The 21,943-nt window shown below is 46.2% G+C and overlaps 1 protein-coding gene across 1 annotated transcript in view; it reads right to left on the reverse strand.

Annotated features, from left to right (window-relative positions):
- LOC146788639 (putative cation-transporting ATPase 13A5) overlaps nt 1-13,416 on the reverse strand; it is a 586,298-nt gene extending 572,882 nt beyond the window's left edge. Inside the window, exon 1 of the mRNA XM_085635842.1 lies at nt 13,129-13,416. Coding sequence (XP_085491968.1) covers nt 13,129-13,194 — 66 coding nt within the window. The 5' untranslated portion in view covers nt 13,195-13,416. The remainder of the gene's footprint in view (nt 1-13,128) is intronic.
- Between the last annotated feature and the right edge of the window lie 8,527 nt (nt 13,417-21,943).

Here is a 21,943-nt window from a genome sequence, read left to right on the forward strand (position 1 = left end):
ATAAGTCCATTTGGCAGCTCGTTGTGGCTTACGATATGCCCATAAGAACCTCTGACAGATTCTTTGTGCCTTTATTAAAGTAAGGTTAGAAACTAATAGCGGGATAGATCGGAATAAATACAAAAATTTTGGAAGTACCAACATTTTAAGAACGTTACAGCGCCCAAATAGGGAGAGATGGAGGTGGTTCAGCCGTTCTAGTTTATTATGAAGCTGGTCGATGATAGGAGAAAAATTTAAATCTGAGATTTGTCCTACATCCGCTGATATCTCAATGCCTAAATATGTCGCTTGTGAAACAGTAGAAACAGTTGTTGTTGGCATAGCTAATGATTGCAAGATTTGAGTTTTTGAAATATTTAATTTGTATCCAGAGATTGAGCCAAATTGAGCTGCTAAAGTCTCCAGCACAGGAAAAGATGCAGTAATATTATTTGTTAGCACTACTATATCGTCAGCATATGCCAGTGTTTTATACTCAGTGCCATGAACGATAATCGGAGAAATATTTTGTGCTTGTTCTATGAGGGATAGAAAAGGATCAATATATAAAGCAAAAAGGAGAGGGGAACAAGGGCACCCTTGTCTGGTGCCACGAGTAATAGGAAAATAACTCGATTCCTCTCCTGAGATGCGAATTTTAGCGATTGGGGAAATATATAATGTTTGCAAGGCAAGAATGAATTCAGGCGGTATCCCTTTCCAACGAAGAACAGCCCAGAGATAGCCCCAGGAGACCCTGTCGAACGCCTTCTCGGCGTCCAACAGGATCAGACCCAGGGGAGATTTTGTAGTCTGAGCCCAATCTAAAAGTGCAATAACACGCTTGATATGATCAGTGGTATCTCTACCCTGAATAAAACCATGTTGGCGAATAGAAACTAATGGAGAAATAATTTGGACGAGACGAAATGCTAAAACCCTGGAATAAATTTTGCTGTCAGTGTTAATTAGTGCTATAGGCCTATAAGATGCTGGATTTAGTTCATCCTTTCCTTTCTTTTTGAATAATACAATGGTCGATTGTCGCCAAGTCTCGGGAATGACCCCCTTCTGAGCAAGCTGAAAGACTTCAAGCATCTGTTGTTTAAATAAATAAGAGAAAGTTTTATAAAATTCAAGATGAATGAGATCAGGTCCTGCGGCCTTGCCAGAGGACAAAGATTTTATGGCAGCTTCGATTTCTTCCCAACTTATAGGTTCGACCAAGATTGAATTCTGTTCGAGAGCAGTCTTCCGAGTTTCAAAAGATTTTAAAAAATGATCCAATTGACTTTGTTGTTGCTGAAAAATATTTGGTTCCTCAGTATATAAAGTTGAATAAAAATCCACAAAGGTGTTTAAAACACCATTGGGTGAGTCTTGTAGAGTACCCCATCGATCTTTAACCTTTGTTATATGACTAGCTATTGTTCTCTGTTGTACTCTTTTTGCCAAAACCTTGCCTGATGCTTCACCAAACTCATACATAGATGTACGAAATTGAAAATACTTAATAGCTATATCAGCATATAAAGGATCAAGAAAGTTAGCCTTGGCAAGAGCAACCGCTTTCTGACAAGTGGTTAGATCACCACCAATACGGATGCTAGTACTTAGATCTAGCTCAGCTTGTTGGAGTGCTAAAGCCCTATTTTTAAGATTTTGCTGCTCAGTTTGCCACCGATAAGACGCAATTCTCTTAGTTTCCCCGCGTAGGGCAGCTTTAAATGTGTCCCAGACCAGGCCTACCGAAGCTGAATTGCTATTAATTAAAAAAAAGTCTGGAATCCAAACTGACATCCGTTCATGATAAAGTTTATCCAACAACAGCTTCCTGTCGAAAGTCCAAGATCTGATATGGTGCGGAGGCCGATTCCAAGAAAAACTAAAAATTATAGGATTATGATCAGATATGGTCCGTGGGTCGAGCCTTATCTTAATAGAATTCAGAACTTCAACAGAAGCAAAGACGTAATCTATACGAACCAATTTTTGATGGGGTATTGAATAAAAGGTAAACCCGTTAAGTGCTGGATTGCTAACGTGCCATGTATCTACTAGACCATGCTCACATATTAATATACGAAGTGCTTTATAAACCTGAGGTTTCCTACCAATATAATTAATCGATTTAGTGATATCTAGCCTACTAGAAATATTGATATTGAAATCACCACAGAAGATTAACGGGTGCGGCCAATTAGCTAATTCTACATTTAGATCCATTAAAATCTGTGGATCATCCAGATTAGAGGCATATATTGAACAGATCGAAAGTATAGAATTGTTGATGAGCAATTCAGCGATTAACCATCTACCTGTATTATCTTGTTTAGTTCTCTTGAGTTGAGCAATTCCAGCTTTTGCAATGATAGCAACGCCCCTAATAGTGGAGGTTTGTCTGGTGGTAACCACTAAATCATAACCCAAAAATTTAAGATAATGCCTGTTGGACCAAGAAATATGAGTTTCTTGCAAGCAGATCAAATCCACTTGCATGACTTGTATCAGCTTATAAAATATCCTCCGCTTCTTAGGATCATTTAACCCACAGATATTCCAGGTTGCACAAGTCAGTTTACAATTTGCCATTAAGCCTAATAGAAAAAGAGAACATCATACATATAGACGTATACACACTTTGAAAGAGATTATATAGGATATACCACCAACATATCAAAAAAGAGTACATAATTAACACTTTAAGAGAGATTAAAGTCCCTCTGCCATGCATCTTACTTGTATGGCCAATCACCTCAAATATCCACCACATTATCACCCAGTGACCCCACCCCCCCCTACCCACCTTCCAACCCCCCCTCCCACCCCGTTGCCCCCCCTACCCTTTAACCAATAACGGGAGCTCAGGACCAAGGTCCCTGTGATGGTTGAGTAAGCGTCGGGAGCGCACTCCGCTGGGCCAACAACAATATACTTGATAAGTATTATAAGAGGATCGGTCCTATCTAAATCACGTTAAAGTGATACAGAAGAAAAAAGGGTCTGTTAACTTCCTTTTAACAGATTGAGACAATAAATGAAAAGAGAATTTTTTTTTTTTTTTTTTTTTTTTTCCCTTCTTTTTTTTTTTTATAAATTATATAAGTCAGCCCCCACTATTCTAAACATTTTTTTTTTTTTTTGCCACCCTTACCACTCCCTTTTCCCTACATTGTGTCCAGATAGTCTCTTGCAGTTATTTCCGAAAGAAAAAATTTTGTTTCTGACTTATGTATTATTTTCAATTTTGCAGGGAAGAGCAAAAAAGCTTGAGCACCTTTCGCTTGAAAAAGAGGGATCTGCTGACGGAGATGCCAGCGGCGTTCTACTGTCTCTGCTGCAAGATCGGGCCGAGCAAAAAACTGGCAGCCCTTGGCAGATCTTTTTTTATTGGGTCGAGCTAGATCGAAAACACACTCACGCGCCAGAAAGGTGTTAAAACAAACCAGAATAGCACGTGGGTAAGAGCTGTTAGTATTAGTAGAGGATGTTTTCTTTCTTTTTGATAGCGGGAAGCGATGTGCTCGCTGAATTTCTTGATTCCATTGCCATTGGGTGATCTCTGGGAACGCTTCAGTGAAAAGCTCAACTATAAATTGCCGAGCGTCGCCTCCTTCAATATCCTCATCAATTCCCAAAATGCGGAGATTATTCCTTCTTGAGCGGTTCTCAAGGTCCGATAGCTTCCATATTATGTCTTTTCGCTGTTCCTTAACCTCGGTAACCAAGTCTTTTTGGACAGCTGCAGCATCTTCAAGTGCTGAGATCCTCTCTTCAGCTTCAGTTACTCTCGTGTTAATCTCCGCTGTTGATTTGATTACACGTCGAAGGGAGTTTTGTAATTTACGACACACTGACTGAGTGCGTAAATTCTCTTGCTTTGTTGCCTCTCTATGTTGGATAATTGTATGGTAAATTGTTAACAGAGAAACCTCCTCTGGCAAATCAGGGGCTCCAACCTTGGAATTTGATGATGTCTGAAGATCAAATTGAAATTGATCTCCTAGAGGCTTGATACCAGGGGCCTTACGGACTGTGTCAGTAGCCAGGGCTTCTGTAGTCAAACTGGGTCGCCAGTCACCAGCTTCGCTGTCATAATCTGACCATTCTAAATCAAGATCACCCTCCTCCTCGTCAGACAGCGAGTGATCTGAAACAGAGTAGAACTTTTCCATTGAGTCACTGATCGCACCTGTGACACGACCCTCCTCCGAGGCTCCAAAGCCAACAGATTCCTGATAGACTGTGGAGAGCGCGTCATCCATAGAGCACTGAGGTGATACAGAGCCAGATGCAGATAACAAAGGAACAGAGAGGACCGGGACTGTCAATGAGGAGGGGTACACCGTAGATTGAGACAGGTCGGGTGTTTCAGGGGTAACCACTGTAGGGATCAGATTGTTGGAATTGGTCACAGCATGAGAAGAATGAGCATGGATATCTGTCAAGGAAGAGCGTTGCTCTACGGGAGGCAAGATAGTGGAGGTAGAGACAGCTGTTGCCGGTACCGATGTAGCGGATGGAGCAGTTGAAACAGATGTTACCATTTTTTCCTTTGCTCCCAGTTTGGCAAAGATATCCGACAGGGTCTGGACCTTACCCGGTATCAAGGATGAGGTTGAGGCTACAGTCGTGACAGCTGGCGACCCCTGAACAGAAGTTTTATCCGACATTGGAGGTCTGCCCCTCCGAGTGGCCCGTGTGCTATTGGCTTCAGCGTCTGGAGGGTGATTGCGAGTAGGATTACGAGGTTTCACCGGTTTAGGAGCTGTCTTCAAAGCTTTTGGTGGCATTACCGGTAGAGCAAAAAAGTCCGAAAAGAACCTGGAAAGAGGCTGAGAAGCCGCGGAGAGGATAGATTTTCTGCTGGCCGTCGTGTAACATATGTTGGGAATCGGGCTCTGATCAGCTCGCCACTGCCAGCTCCGTCTTGATAAGAGGGCAGGTCTTAAGATATCCAGGCAGAATGCTAGTGCCATGCGTAGTACGGTGGCCCTTTAGCCCTTAATTTTTCAGGAAGGAGACAGTTTCAATATTTCGGTATTTCAAAAGGAGATAAAGGAGATAAAGCCACAGCTGACTAGATTCTAATTTCTTAATTAATTAATTAGAGAGACATACGACTTTAAGTCCCCCGGGCTTAAAGAGAGTAGCAAACTCTCCTCTCCTCTCCGCTGTGTTTAAATATCCAGATCCTAATAGCAACCGGGTCTGGATTTAACAGTATGTTAACTGTGTAGCCATCAAACCATCAAATGATACAATGTTGCAGACCCCCTCTTCACTGCTCAATCAACTTAGTCAGCCCCGTTGAGGATTTTTTTCAATAGACGGCTCAAGTCCGAACAAAGAACAAGAAGAATCTCCGTTAAGCTAAATATCCAATGCCTGTTCAAACCAGTTTAGTCGTGTTACTCACAGTTTAGAGTCCAAATCGCCTCTGAGGAGACATTGCCCCGGAATTTTCACACTGGATAGCAGCGTCTCAGAGAACAAAAAACGAGATCAGCTCCAGGTGCACGCTCACATCCGAGGCGCTGAGGCGCTGAACAGCGCTGGCTTCACACCGTCGTCCAACCACCCTCCACAGTCTCCGGCAAAGCACCATGCACCATACACCACATGAACGGCTTGTGAGGCAGAGCCCTGGCCAGTGACCGACGGCCTCGGATCAGCTGGGCAGAGCGCCGGCGCCGGCGCTCGAGCCTGAACCTGTGCGCAGATCGTGAGCTCGCCTTGTTTAGTTTTCTTCTTTCTTCACCCCACGATCATTCCGCCGTGCCTCCGGAGACAACGAGCCTCCTTAATGCTTCGCTGGCATTTCCCCAACAGCTCTCGCAACGCAGCCGGATACCGGGAAGGATAGGACCGTTGAAACAACGGCGTGGTCCAGCGGAGTGAAGAACGCCACCTCACTCGGCCAGCAGCACGGCCGCCATCTTGCCCCCAGTGATTATTATTTGTAAATGCATTATTTAATTTAATTATAACTATGTAAATTGTGGAATACTATATATTTAAATTTTATTTTAGTTGCAGGGTGCTAGGTGTGTAGGGGACTAGGCTGGGAAGTTAATTGAGTTAATATTTAACTAACAATTAATTAATAATTGTTAATTAATTAAGTAATATATTTTAAACATGAAGGTTATGAATAGGTATTTTTTGTCATATTTTATGTGCTGGCTGCTAGTTTTGTAGGAGCGAAAGGTGGAAAGTTAATTAATTAATAATTAACTAAAATTATTTTTCAATTGATTTTTTAAATAAAATTGCAACTATGCATTCTGACTAATTATTTGTACTTTTTTAAATATACATATCTATATATTAATTAGTCCACTTTCCAAAGGAAGAACTTACAAAGCACTTTAATCTCAATTGCAATGGGAATCAGGACGCCAATTCCTCCGGCGCGTTTCGGCTCCTTCTGTTGAGCCTTGATCCTGCTAGATGCACAATGCTGGTAAAGGTATGTATGGAAAAAAGACTAACCTTTTGTGCAAATTACCAAGGTTCAAGTCGTGCATTGCATAAATAAATCATTATAGTTCTTCAAATAGTGCAGTTCAGAGGCGTAGCTAGAGCTTTTCCCGCCTGAGGCGATCCCTGAGTTTGTTGCCTAGTGATGGCCAGTATTGGTAAGAGCGGGGGTGCGAGGCCACAGACGACAATGATGAGCGGGGGGTGAGACCACAGACGACAACGATGAACGGGGGGGTAAGGCGACAGACGTTGATGAGGGAGAATACAATAAAACCTTGTGTTCGCACCCCTCCCCCCAGCCCCCCAGCTACGCCACTGGTGCAATTATAAACAGTCATTTCTTATTCCCTGCAAAACACAGTGTACATTATGATGTTAATCCATGGGTAATCTATGGTATGTATACATATATATTATGGTAAACAATATTTTTGACACAGTATTTTTATCGATGCTATTTTTTAAACAATATTGGGCCCGATTCACAAATGTAATCTGACACAAAATCCTAACTTTACGACTTTTGGTATTCACAAAGGGCATTTAGGAGTACTAAACTTAAGTTTAACTGAGACAAAATCCTAACTTTAGGATTCCTAAATGCCTTTTGTGAATACCGAAATTCGTAAAGTTACGATTCTGTCTCAGATTACTTTTGTGAATCGGGCCCATTGTATCAGAACCCAAAGAGGTGGCGTCGAAAGCTGAAAACTGTCAGACAATGCAACACCAACTGGCTGTGTCAAACTTCTTTAGTTATTGGCCTCAGGGAGAAAAGATGAGATTAATGTCAATGCAAAAAAAGAAATAACTGATTGAACCGCTTACAAAAAAAACCTCCACACATTTTAATATTTGGTGAGAAGGGATCACCACAAATGTCTCTCTGATTTACACTGTATGTGGAAATGTATATTTCCAGGGGAGTGGACCAGTACTCACAGATCATCAATCTGTGTGTGGCCAGGTGAGACTGTCTTCCCATCCCTGGAGACTGTCCTCCCACCCCTGGACACTGTTCTCCCACCCTTGGAGACTGTCCTCCCACCCCTGGAGACTGTCCACCCACCCCTGGACACTGTCCACCCACCCCTGGACACTGTCCTCCCACCCCTGCAGACTGTCCTCCCACCTCTGGAGACTGCCCACCCACCCCTGGAGACTGTCCACCCACCCCTGGACACTGCCCACCCACCCCTGGACACTGTCCACCCACCACTGGACACTGTCCTCCCACCCCTGGAGACTGTCCTCCCACCTCTGGAATCTGCCCACCCACCCCTGGAGACTGTCCACCCAACCCTGGACACTGTCCACCCACTCCTGGAGACTGTCCTCCCACCCCTGGAGCCAGGAGGCCATTCTCAATCCCCACTGATCTAATCCTCCAGCAGCACACGTCCACTCCTAGACACGGATCTGGGTGCTAACCCTCGCCACCTGAAGAGAAATCCTACCCCACACCCTAGCATGTCTACAACCCAACCTAGAGGGGGGACAAGCACCAGCCTCACACAGTGCACAGCAAACCTTCACTAAGAGTCCAGACTCTGCTGGGTTCCAAACCTCTGCTTGTCATGCAGCATTCTTTGAAAACGCAGGCCCCCTCACAGCACAGGCAGGCTTCGAGATGCAGATTCGCGTGGACGTGTGCCTGTGCACTAAGGACAGTCATCCAATGCTTGGCTCTCTTGCACATCTGGAGCAAGCACTCTATAAAATAAAGCAAGTTCTCCTTATCCATAGTTTTCATCTCAGTTGAAATGTAGCTAATTCCAGCCTCGCCTCATGCTCTGATTGCTGCTTGTTCTGCTGTCTGCTCAACACAAAGTGATTCACACAATGGTGTGAATCCTCCTTGAAGGGATTCCTTGACCTCAGGCAGCAGGGGGTCTGCAGGACAAGCGTCCTGTGGTCCTGGAACCAATAGAGCAGCAAAAATCTGTGGCTAATTTAGAACTCAATAAATACACACCTAAGTTGCCCTAAGAGTAGAATTGGACACGTGTCAGTATCCATTACACACCCCAAGACAGACCTTGGCAGCACTTATAGAATAAATGAAGAATCAGGACTTCAACCCCCCATGAGCACTTTATCCCACCCTTCCACAGCTGCTGTATATTATTATAGCATTTATAAAGCGCCTGGTTACACCACTGGTGTGTCCCCGCGCTACGCTGCTTTACCAGGCAACCACACAGATACCAGCAGGGGGTGAGGGGCAGAGGGTCAGGGAAGAGGAGGCAACAAACTTCATTCATAGTTGGAAGAGCCAGGGATTTATTTGTTTCCGGAAGGTGCTCTCTGTTCGTTCCGCACGAAGGCATAGGGGTACGGCATTCCAATTTTTCGCTGCCAGGTAGCCAGAAGAGAGGGCACCCATGTGTGCTTTCTTTACCCTGGGGATTTTAACCAGGTGGGTTCCAGTAGACCTAAGGTGCCGTTCTGGATTATAAGGAGTAAGAAGGTCCCACAGGTAAGATGTGCCTTTATCCTGCAAGGTGGCAAAAGCATAGCGCCTTGAAAGAGATCCTTTTTTGACTAGGCAGCCAGTGTAAGGCGCCCCTGGCTTCCTTCGAGGAAGCTCTTTTCGGTAGACTCAGAACCAAGCGAGCTGCCGCGTTCTGGATACACTGCAGCCTATGCAGGAATTTATTTGATCCACCCAGATATAGGACATTCCCGTAGTCCAATTGAGATGTCACAAGGGCATGGGACAAGATTTCCTTGCGGAGGCCGGGAGAATGTCCAAGGTTTTCCTTAAAGTCTTCAGGATTCTAAAGCACTTGCCTGTGACTTTTCTGGTCTGAGTCTCAAAGGCGAGGGTTGAGTCCAGCCAGACTCGTAGGTCTTTCACCTCTGTCTTAGGGGTGGGGGCCGGGCCTAATATTGGTGGCCACCAGGCCGGAGACCAGATGGATGGAGTCTTCCCTACTCCCAGTATCTCCATTTTATTACCATTCAGTTTCAGGCTTGTCATCCAAAAGGAAAGATCTTTGAAGCAGTCCGCAAAACTACTGGCTGCTTGCACCGAATTAGGAGACAGGTGACCACTAAAGTGTGTCATCTGCATACGACACTATGATGACACCGTGTTTTTCCACAATCCTGGCTAAGGGGGCCACATACAAATTAAAGAGGGTAGGGCTCAAGATTGAGCCCTGAGGCACCCCCTGCGCCAAAGAAAGGTTTTTAGAGGTATGTGGGGGTTGTGTTACTTGAAAACTACAGCCCTGCAGATAAGAGGGCATCCAGTTTAGAGCAGCCCCGTCCACACCGCCCATTCTGAAACGGTGTAAAAGCAGCTTATGGGAAACCGTATCGAAAGCGGCACTAAGGTCCAAAAGGACTAGTTCCGACGTCAGGCCTTCATCTACCCGCCTGCGTACTGTCTCCGTAGCGCTGACCAGTGCCGACTCCGTCGAGTATGCTGCTCTAAAGCCTGATTGAGTGGGATGAAATAGGTTGAATTTATTAATGTGTGCCACCAGCTTTGAGTGGACCACTTTTTCTGCAATTTTTGAAAAATAGGGCAGAAGAGAGACAGGCCGCAGGTTCTCCAGTAGATTCCCATCTGCTGTGGGTTTTGTTCTCAGGGGGAGAACAATCGCTTGCTTCCATGTGTCCAGGACTAGCCCTTCCTGAAAGGACATTTCCAGCAGCTGTTGCACCAAGGGTAGTATGGAGTCCAACCTCATGCAGATAGCTTTTGGTGTGGTTGGTTCTTTTGGGGAGCCTGATTTATACCCAATCAAATCTTCCAAGGGGGTAGGAGATATTCAGATAGACAATTTCCCTCCACTCTGGGTTTTGTTTGGTTTGGCACACAGAGCCGTTGCGGGCCTCATCAAGGAACGTGTCATAGATTTTCATACCTTAGTAGAGAAAAAGTCGGCGATTTATTTGCACGACTCCTTCGAACTGGAGGCCGGCGCCACTGTCCTCTCCAGAGAGGATATCTCTTTAAGAATACCAAGAAGTTCCCTGGAGGAATTGTCCGCTTGCTTAATCGTCTCTGTATAGAAGGCAGCCTGAGTCTTCTAGGTGAGGCAGTGAAAATGTTTTAGGTTTAGCTTATAGGCCACCTTATCTATATTAAGCCTGTGCAAAGCACTACGCTACGCTCGCGTAGTTTGCGAAGTTCGCGCTACTTCGCACTACGCGAACTGCACGTAGCACAGTGCGAACACGCGTTGCTTAGTGCTGCGATCATTTTTTGCTTGCTCGCGGTCCTCAACGTCAAGTTGGCGACCGCGAGCAAGCAAAATGACATCTCGGCGAGACTTTTTCCTTGTTCGCGATCAGCAACATCAAGTTGGCGATCGCGAGCATGGAAAATAAACCTCCCGGCGAGATTCCCAACGCGAGGAGGTCGGGTTTCTCATTGCGACTGCTCGCGATGAGAAACTACCAGTTCGCGTTGAGAAAGCTGCCGCTCGAATAAAAATCTACTAGAGCAGAAGAAAACTACAGCTCGCACTGTGCAAGATACCATTTTCAATGATTGCACATTGCCGGTTGCTTGTCCGCACTGTGCAATCATTGAAAACGACATCTGGCACAGTGCAAACAAGGTACTACGCAGTTCACGAAGTGCTACGCGTAGCTCGCGTAGTGCGAACTGCACTTTACGAAGCTTCGCGAAGTGCTACTTCGCGAACTACGCCCAGGGTTAATCTATATCCAGAAAGTCTAGTCTCCATTTACGCTCTAAGCATTTATAAGACTTCCTAGCCATCCATAAGGCTTCGTTAAACCAAGGTGTGGACTTAGTACGCTTGTGAGGAGTGCTCGAAGTCCATGCGGCAACCACATCAAGTGATCCCTCAATCCCAAATCCACCCTACCCATGGGACCCCTACAGACCAACCACAGCAAGGAAACTGCCCACGGCCGAGAGGACCGTAGGCTTGCTATCCCACTTAACCAGGTTGACAACCTCCTTCAGAGCCGGCACTCCCGCCAAGGGTCGCATACAAAGTTAATTATCACAAATGTTCCGAACCTACACAACCAAACACTACAGACCAGTCGCAATCAGGGAACAGCTCACTGCCGAAATGTTGGTAGACTTGTCATCTCACATACCCAAGGCACCCCCCTCCTTGAGAGATGGCCCTCCCTCAGCTCCCAAGGGAGGCTCTCAAGAGGACCCTCAGGCTAGGCAATGTCATGGTCACAGGACCTGGGGTTGATAGACATCTTCACAATCTCTCAACCATACTCTCACACCAACACACAGCTGCACAAATGCGAACACATGCACACACAACACACAGCATGCACACACACATGAACCTGTTCTTGCCTTACCGACTGCTTTTACCTACCCACCTGATCAGGGCTGCCAAAGGGAGCTTACCAAAATGCAAACTGGCAAGTACCAACACACAGATACATATATGCACATAGACACACATATACACACACAGATGCATACATGCAAACACACGTGCACTCACATGCACCTGTTGCTGTCTTAGCAACTGCTTCTACCTACCCATCTGGTCAAGGCTGCCGAAGGTAGCTTCCCAAAATGCAAACTGGAAAATAGCTGTCTTTTCCCAGGAGACTTGTTTAGATCCAAGTGCAGTAATACCCTTTCTGTACTCTAGACTCCAGATGTAGTACCCTTTCTGTACTCTAGACTCCAGATGTAATACCCTTTCTGTACTCTAGAGTCCAAATGTAACACCCTTTCTGTACTCTAGACTCCAGATGTAGTACCCTTTCTGTACTCTAGACTCCAGATACTCCTAGGCAGTCAGGCTTCGGATGAAGCTTTTGACTTCCCTTTAACCAGACAACATCTGTCCTTTCTAAGCAAGTACAGAGAGCCCGCCCAATGTCCTGGGCAATGATCAGATGACCTTTTTGCAGTCTTGGGTAAGAACATGCTAGGGATACTTTATTCTGTATAATACACTGGCTCTTGCACTGCCATTTTGCCCAATATGCATGCTTCTTGCTTCAAACCACCTTTTATTCCTAAAACTCGCAGCATCGCTGTTTCTACCACTTCTCTCTCCCTCAGTTTTACAAATATTTTAAAGCTCCCCGCCCGTTTTTTAAATCCCATATATTCAATACTCAAAAAGTTAATCACATGTCATCATTCGTTGCCACTGCTGACTGGTGGCATTTAAAGTGTACACTGCTGTAATTGTTGGTGTCTCTTCAGTAAATGTCCCCCTTTACTCTTGTCATCAGATTACACCTGTGTGCCCACTCCCCAGCAGTCTAGCAGCAAGCAGCCACTGCACCACATGCTTTAGGGAGGAAAGGCACTTGAAGCTGTGTCCGTTCCAAGTGTGTCCACATTAACCAAACAAGAACCACCAATAAATGCATTATTAGCGTCTGAACCCATTCTCTTGCCGGCGGGTTTGTCACCAGCTCAGATGACTCGTTCCGGCTCGTGCCAGCTGCAGGCGTCTTTCCAGACGTGTACGTACATTGCAGGACACAGCTGATGAGAGAAAGTTTAAGGGTGACCAGGGTCTAAGTAAAACAAATGTTGTGAGCACTAAATATAATCTGCACATATGCAAATGTGTTACCAACTCATCAAGAACACACAAGTCCACAGGCTCACTGCACAAGCACACGACACAAATTCAAATAAGGTTTCTTAGTGGCAGTGACAGTAAAACCCACCATCTCGTTGTCCTCCCCCTCATTGAGGAGTGCCCGCCGCTCCTTCTTTGCCCTCGGCTTGCCCATCACTGTACGCCTGTTTCAGCTGCCTGTCTCTCCTGCTTTAGCTGCCCGTCTCTCCTGCAGCAGCAGTCCGTCTCTCCTGCAGCAGCTGCCCGTCTCTCATCCAGCAGCTGCCTGTCCCTGCCTGCAGCAACTGCCTGTCCCTGCCTGCAGCAGCTGCCTGCAGCGGCTGCCTGTCTCTGCCTGCAGCAGTCGAGTCGGAGCTCTGGAGTGCTGCTGGTAAGGGTGAACTTATGATGGGACTGTGCCAAGCTCGTGCTGCTACCAGACACTCCCCCTGCCCCTTGCAACGCACAGCTCAGCACAGTTCTCGCCCCCCTCCTCCCCCCCCCCCCGAGGTTGTGTCCACAGCATTGTGTGGGTGCAGTTGTTGTGGCACGTGACTGAACCAGCAGGGCACTGCCCCAGACACTGAATGAGCCCTGGTATTCACAGGTCATATCACCTGAAATCTGTGGCAGGGGTCTGCCATTGTCTAATCCCCGACCCCTGACCCCGTTAACGTTCTGAGGAGATTAGAGCGCTGAGTCACGCTCTCTGTGCTTTTCACAGGTGGGGTGAGGTCGGGCACACTTCTTCAAAGTCCGCAGAGAGGCAACAGATATTATAAAAGTGAAAAGTGTTGCCAGTCACTTACCTCCTGCTCACAAGATCTTGATGTAGCCGGACTAATGGTGAGAGGTGGCGAACCTTTAAAATCATAAACACTGCAGTTTTTATCTATACACACACGAGTGCAGTGCCCCAAACATATTATATGACATGTTCCTGTTGGGCCAGGTTTTTTTACACAACTAATAGCATTCGTATACATCAATTGCTGCATGAGCCAGTAGTTTATGCTATATCATGTATGTGCTTGGATGTGGGTATGTGCTCAGGTGAGGGTATGTGTGGATGTGAGTGTTTGTACACTAGTGAGGTATGTGCACAGGTGAGAGTATATGTGCAGGTGAGTGTCTGTTCATATGTGGGTATGTGCCCAGGTGAGGTATGTGTCCAGGTGAGGTACGTGCTCAGGTGAGGGTCGGTGCCCAGGTGAGGTACGTGCTCAGGTGAGGGTATGTGCCCAGGTGAGGTATGTGCTCAGGTGAGGGTAGGTGGCCAGGTGAGGTACGTGCTCAGGTGAGGGTAGGTGTCCAGGTGAGGTACGTGCTCAGGTGAGGGTAGGTGCCCAGGTGAGGTATGTGCTCAGGTGAGGGTATGTGCACAGGTGAGGGTATGTGCGGATGTGAGTGTTTGTGCACTGGTGAGGTATGTGCACAGGTGAGAGTATATGTGCAGGTGAGTGTTTGTTCATATGTGGGGATGTGCCCCTGGTGAGGTATGTGCCCAGGTGAGGTATGTGCTCAGGTGAGGGTATGTGTGGATGTGAGTGTTTGTACACTAGTGAGGTATGTGCACAGGTGAGAGTATATGTGCAGGTGAGTGTCTGTTCATATGTGGGTATGTGTCCAGGTGAGGTATGTGTCCAGGTGAGGTACGTGCTCAGGTGAGGGTCGGTGCCCAGGTGAGGTACGTGCTCAGGTGAGGGTATGTGCCCAGGTGAGGTATGTGCTCAGGTGAGGGTAGGTGTCCAGGTGAGGTACGTGCTCAGGTGAGGGTAGGTGTCCAGGTGAGGTACGTGCTCAGGTGAGGGTAGGTGCCCAGGTGAGGTATGTGCTCAGGTGAGGGTATGTGCACAGGTGAGGGTATGTGCGGATGTGAGTGTTTGTGCACTGGTGAGGTATGTGCACAGGTGAGAGTATATGTGCAGGTGAGTGTTTGTTCATATGTGGGGATGTGCCCCTGGTGAGGTATGTGCCCAGGTGAGGTATGTGCTCAGGTGAGGATATGTGCTCAGGTGAGGGTTTGTGCACAGGTGAGGGTATGTGGCATCCCCCCAGCGCTCCTCCTATCCACCTCAAAAGATGCCGACACCACAAGAGCCAACTTCCAGAACACCATGGCCAACATCATCCCCACCAACTGCCTCAAACTCATTTCGGACCAGATATAGTTCATCATCTTCTGGAACAAGCACTCTCCTTGGAACAACATTTGGTGGGCGTCCGCACTCAGCCCCGGACCCACCCCCTACAACCACGCCGGCAACCTCGGCATCATCCTGGACTCGCAGCTACCTACGGAGCCACAAATCAGCAGCGTCTCCTCTGCCTGCTTCAACACCCTCTGCATGCTCTAGAAGATCTTCCGATGGATCCCCGTCTCAACCAAGAAGACAGTCACCCAGGCCCTCATCGCCAGCCGACTCGACTACGGCAACACACTTTGCACCGGAGCCACCAAACAGCTCCTGAACCACCTTCAGATCTTCCAGAATTCAGAGGCAAGACTCATCCTCTACCTCCCCAGAAAAACCATCTACACGCCACACCTCAGAGCCCTCCACTGGCTACTGTCCAAGAAAGATGCCTCTTGAAGCTTCTCACACACGTCTACAGAGCCCTCTACAAGTCTGGAGCTGCCTACAACAACGACCACCTGACATTCCATAAACTGACCAAAGATCTCCCATCCTCCTCCCTCGCATTGTCCCATGCCGCACTCATCCGTTGCAGCTGCTGCGTAGGCCGCTCTTTCTCCTACCTCGCCGCCAAGTCTTGGAATGACCTCTCCCTCTACATACACACTTCCCCATCTTTGAAGGACTCAATGAAAGAGCACAAGACCTCGCTCTTCTACCACCACCACCTTCCATCCGAGGAACACGGAACCCCAGAGTTTGTAGACCCCCGGGATGACAAGCCACGCTCAAAAAGACCCTCTGATTGATTGATTGCACAGGTGAGGGTCTGTGCACAGCTAACAGTATTTGCTTGGGTGTAGGTATATGTGCAGGTGAGAGACTATGCGAGGGTGAGGTATGTGACCAGGCGAGGGTATGTGTGCAGGAGACTGTCCCCTGTTTGCAGCCATCACTGCTATTACCAGGTGTCAGTTTAATTTCCATTGAAAAAGACCTTCTAATGGATGATGAGAAGCACCAAGTTAAGGCATCAATGATGCTATATTTGACCCAATAACTTGGTGCTTTGTGATTTGACAATTCGGTTACTGGTGGAGAGGGGTGAATCCTTACTCAAGTAGCAACCACAATTCTTGTCAGGCTGAAACACAAGCAAACCCCAAATTATCCTCTGCTAAATCCTCAAGAAGCAATGTGCAAACTTTGTATGCAGCACTTCTAACAGTAATAAAGTGAGAACACAACACAAGGAAAATCCCACACAAATTAAAAAATAAACTAAGTAAAAGGTTAAAAAATATTTCAGACCAAAATGGCAAAGATCCAATTAGTAGAACCGGAGATATGTCATTTTAAAGATTTAAGTGAAAATAGTGCATATAAGCTAAAATCCCATATGTGGTACTTGGGTTGGCCGGACCAGGACCGAGTCACAAGTTCAGGCTGACTATAATGGCTGCAGGGACATATATAGGCCCGCTGAGTGAAGTACCTAATGTCCATAGTGTGCAGACTGAGTGGCAATGCTTTGCGAGGATTTGAACCTTCCAGTGTCAGTTCCGAGGGGCTGTGAGGGCCGTGATGCAAAGTCCTGCATCAGGTTGCGTTGTGCTTCATTGGTTCTGATGACGCTGAGTGGCAAGGCTTTGCGTCGATTCACATTGGTTCTGATGACGCTGTGTGGCAAGGCTTTGCGTCGATTCACGTTGGTTCGGATGAAGCTGAGGGTTGAGGCTTTGCGTTGCTCGGTATCAATTCCATTGAGGCTGGAAGCTGTGTGGTGAGGCTTTGAGGGGCTTCATGTAGCTTCACCCCAGATTTAGTGAAGACCATAGCTGGACCAACAAAGCACCTCTATCCCCACTTCCAATGATCCAGCCTGTAGGGGCACCATTGGAGGATCAGGATACACAGCAGGCAGGTCCAGGTGCAACGTGCAAGGGAGATGGAGCCTTTTCTGTCCCTGAGGTTCTGATCAGGAGGCCAGACAACAAGCTCTTGGAGCCACTCTGGTGGTTCTGGGTTCAAGATGCAGGCCCACTCCTTCTCCCTCAGGCAGTAGGGCAGCAGAACAGTCCTTCTTCCAGCAGAGGAGCACAGCCGTCCTACTGACTCTTACATAGGTCCAGGGATGTACTGAAGAGTTGGGTGCAAAGGTCCACTATTTATTTATTTTTGTAATTTATTTTAGGAGTTTTATATAGCACTGGCATGACCTGAGGCGCCTCAGAGCACTTTACAGCAACGTAACGGAAAATATCAGACTGTCACAGTACACTGATAACAACAGTACAATCAATACAAAAATACCACAGAGTCTAGACAGTTATCAGTCAATCACAGCAATAAAATAAAAGTACAATTTCGAGAGTCTAGAGACATTCTCATTCAGTAATGAAGCATTAAAATTGTGGGGTTGTGCGCCACTTTGTTGTGTAGCCCTTGGGGGAGAAGTGTATGTAACTAGGTGGAGAATTCATGGAATTCATAAGCTGTTTTCCAGAGCGATAGAGGTGCCGGTTGAGGAGAAATTCTATTAGTTGTCTCTTGAAACTCATGAAAGAGGGGTCAGTTCTGATATGTACTGGGAGAGAGTTCCAGTTTTTGGGTGGTGTTGCCTGAGAATGAGCGAGAGAGGGCTTTTTGTTTATTTTTTGGGGGGATAATGAGAAGGAGTGTGTTGGAGCTTTTTAGGTTTCTTGTTTCCCCTGCTTTTGTGAGTTTGGCTGCGTGGTAATCTGGGTTACCAGTGTGTTGGGCTTTGTAGGTGAGACTGGCAGGTTTGAAGCAGCAGTGTGCTTCGATTTGTAGCCTCTTTAGGTTTTCCAGTGCAGGGGAGATTTGATTGAGTTTCTTTCCTCCTGTGACCATCCTTGCTGCTGCATTTATGGCAGCTCTCATGGGGGCAATCTGTGCGTCATGGGAACCTCACAACCCATATCTTTGCTGGGGCAGGCAGAGGAGAAAGAATTCCTTGCTGACACACTGACGCGAGATTCTGAGGTTCCTGCACCCAGATACTCAAGAATTCAGTGTTCTGACATCCCTTGCGTGGTGTCCGTTCAAGACCAAGATGGGGTCCTTCATTCTCACACACCAGGTAATGGAGTTGGTTCTATCCCAGGGGGATTCTTGGCTCTACACCTACGTACATACTAGGTACATTTTGATACATCTAGTTAGGGTTAGCATCGTAGGAGTATGAATATTTCCTATCATGTATCTATATGCCTGCATAAATCTATTGTTTTAGCAATATGGTAGAACTCTACCATCCATTTACTCTTGTGGTGCTTATAATTGTTTATATCTGTTTCTGTCTTATGTTATGGTTGTTGCAGCACTCATATTTAACACTAGAATGACGCTGGCTAAATAAATGCTTATTGAAAACGTCCCCATCATTTATTCTGTGAATCTCTCTGAGACAAAGTGAGCACGAGTGACTGAGCCAAAAGCACCGCACTGTTTCCACGATCCCTGAGGGGTCAGGGTTGTCATGTTCGATAGTTGCCAGAAACTATTCTCTCCTTGGAAAGAGGAGTTCAAAATGGCACTGTGAGCTAGCTGGTATACAGGTGAACATATCCGGGTGGGGGGTGTCTGGAAACAGCCTGGACACCAGTCCCACAGTATATGTTGTCGAAACGTGCAGATCCTATACAGACTTATAGGAACTACACAACAGTATCCTCACGCTCACATTTCAAGTTGCCCTTGTGCACGTCTCTGCCTGTATCAGAGAGGAGTTCTGCTCAAACACGTGGAACCTCCCTGTCCACCAAAAAATTTTCAGCAGACATTCTTCCTGTATATGAAGAACCAGAACCTTTTGGGCCTGGCGGCGCAGGGTACGCCCTAGTCTCCGGAGTTCTCCTGCTCAGCTACACAGAGACACAGGACACTCTGTCGGCGTTAGAAGATCAGATTTATTTAGCTGCAGCTAGTACAGTTATCCCAGAAGTACACAAGGTAGGTTCTCAGGAGACTACCACTTCACTCTGTGGCGCACAGACTTATATACTATATAAGTAACATATACATTAACCAAACACACTCCCAGAACATACAAGAAAGAGCCAATAAGGAAAATTGGAAAACAGGACAGAACCAATAGGAGAGATTGGAAAACAAAAGTGTCACAAGACTCGAAGAAACCTCTCCTCCAACTGTGTTTGTCACCCCTCCCTTAATCTAATTTATTAACGGATTCGTAACTAACTTGCAGGTGGCGAGATACGTTTGTGTGCATTGGAGGACAGTTGTGAAACGAGAGAATGCTAGCAGAAAACAGTGAAGGCCAGACGATAAGATAAAGTCAGGAAAGAATAGTGTGAATCAACAGATAGTTGAGACGGGGATTCGAAAAACCAGACAGGGATTAGTGTACTCGGCCAGTCCTAACATCAGCTTTGCAAACAGAGGCAGAAAGCGTATTTCAACACCAGGCTGCAGAAAAAGCAGAATAGACTTTGTTCGCCGTGCTGCCTGAGTGATGGCAACACAAAATGGCGGTGGAGCACAAAATGGCGGGTCGATTCGATCGCGATCAGAAATCGAAGTTCCTCAGACCCTCCTTTTGCCAGAACTCAGGCAAGATAGACTCATGCTAATCTGAGTCAATGTCGATAGCCATGAGGTCATCGAGCTGTTGCTGTAACATCATTCTTATGTTTTCTGTTACTTGTGGTTTGGGTTTTGGGATGCACATAGTAGCACAAAAGTCACAGATAGCGGGACCACAGTGCATGCAAAGGCAACAGGAGAAAATAATGGTCAGAATTATTCCAAGAAATGTCAATGCTTTCCAACCCCATTTAGACTGTAGTCCCCCAAACCACTCCGTAAAAGACCAATCTCCTTCGTCCTGGTGAATAGACTCAGAGATTATGTGCAACTTGGAGATAGCTTGGTATACTGTCGGAGCGTCATTAGGTATGAAAATACAGCAACTTGACCCGATCAGTTTGCACACTCCACCACGATCTGCAAGAACAAAATCTAAGGCAACTCGATTTTGTAATGTCATAAGACGATCCGCCTGTAGTTCTGCCGTGATGTTACTTAAGGCTCCTACAGTGATGTCTATTGTGGTCTCTACAACACGAACCAATTGCCTTATATTTCTGCTGTTAGCCATTGGACCCCAAAAAGGAAGGAATCCTTTAAGGAAATCTCCTCCCTCTTGTCCTGCTGTATCTTTCGAGTCAATAATCCCTCTGCCGTATCTGTTTCGATGATGATTTCCGGAAGCGGTGTATGTAGGGGGAAGAAGAAAAGCTATATAACAAGTACTGGAGAAACCCGTTGGTAACCATGTGTAAGCTCTATTATAACAGATGAAATATGTGCCTTGAGATGGTACTAGAGGAGGCGAGTTCTGAGAGGAATAAACGTACGTATGGGAGCAGTTATTCCTTTGTATGGTGTCAGAAGAGCGATCGTTTATCTGTAAGCAGAAATTGCCCTGATGTGGTATAGTCCAAATCGGTGAAGACTTTCCTTTCTTAATTTTATCACTAAGACTAGACATATATTGGGTGACGTTCCAGTTAGTGTACGCCTTTCTTTCGTCAATGGAGATTTTACTATTTTCCATGATTTTAGCCATAGCTACCATTCCCTTAATCAAAGAACTATGACTAAAATCCGGATCACTAACACGTGAACTAACGGATCGTCTGATAAGCATTGGAGAAGATGACAAAATAAGCCCAAGCAGTACCCTCATAAGAAAACGGGAGAACTAAATATGGCATTCCTTTCTCTGAGGTATGTGGCATAAGTCCACACACCCAATAGTCAGTTGTATTGACCACTAACTGGTGCTGATGTAACAGTTGGACAAAGGAATTGTTATAATATTCAGTTCTTCTAATGAGTTCATGTGGAGGAAGAGTATGAAAGAGATGTGAAGAGACAGTAGAAGAAGACGGGAGGAAGAAGAAGGAGAGACAACTTTTTGCTGCAGAGCATAAATAATCCAACCTATAAACGCCAAAACAATACACAATGATATAATGATACATAAAGTTATACTGAAACGACTGTACATTATTTTACAGGATTCTTTCTTCATTTTATCTTTTCTCTCTCTTTTGCCTAGTGTAGTTTCCATCTTGCTAATGGAGCTCACGGCAATCTTCCTCGATCACTCAATCACGATTGTCTGCCGTCCTATGACACTGCAAGTCCTGCAGGCCTATTGCCACTACTCAGGTCGCAATTTAGACTCCTACTGTGACCCTGCAACCGGGACAGAATACTACACAAGAGAGAAATCTTGAGTGTTCTTTAGTCTAGGTCTCAAATTGTATCGTTCCATCCCAGGAGTGCTTTGATCTTGAAAAAATGTTCGTGGATTAGTCGTATCTAAGCGACGATGTGATGGTATTGCTTCCTGCAGAATGTCGTTGTCCTCTTTCTCAGATAGTGTCCCATTTAGGTGTGCATCACTAAAGGGCACGAATCGTGGAACCTTTTCACTTTCAAAGTCACCAATACCCCTGCGTACCCATTGATCATAGGGTAAAGGCAAAGGCACTTTCTTACAATGCACACCGTGAATCCAATTTTTCTTTCCTTCGACCTTAACTGCTGTTCTCGTGGTGAGCAAAACCATCCGGGGCTCTCTCCACCTGGGTTCCAAATTTCTCGTCCTTTGGAAGTTCTTGGTGCAGACCCAGTCACCTGGTCGGATGGAATGACCTGGGTCTGTGGAGGCCTCCGGCAGAGCACTCTGAACCTGTTGATGGAGAACACGCAATTTAGTCGTAAGATCAT

The sequence above is a fragment of the Triturus cristatus genome, chromosome 11, assembly GCF_964204655.1.
Source record: "Triturus cristatus chromosome 11, aTriCri1.1, whole genome shotgun sequence".
In the NCBI taxonomy this organism is placed as follows: Eukaryota; Metazoa; Chordata; class Amphibia; order Caudata; family Salamandridae; genus Triturus; species Triturus cristatus.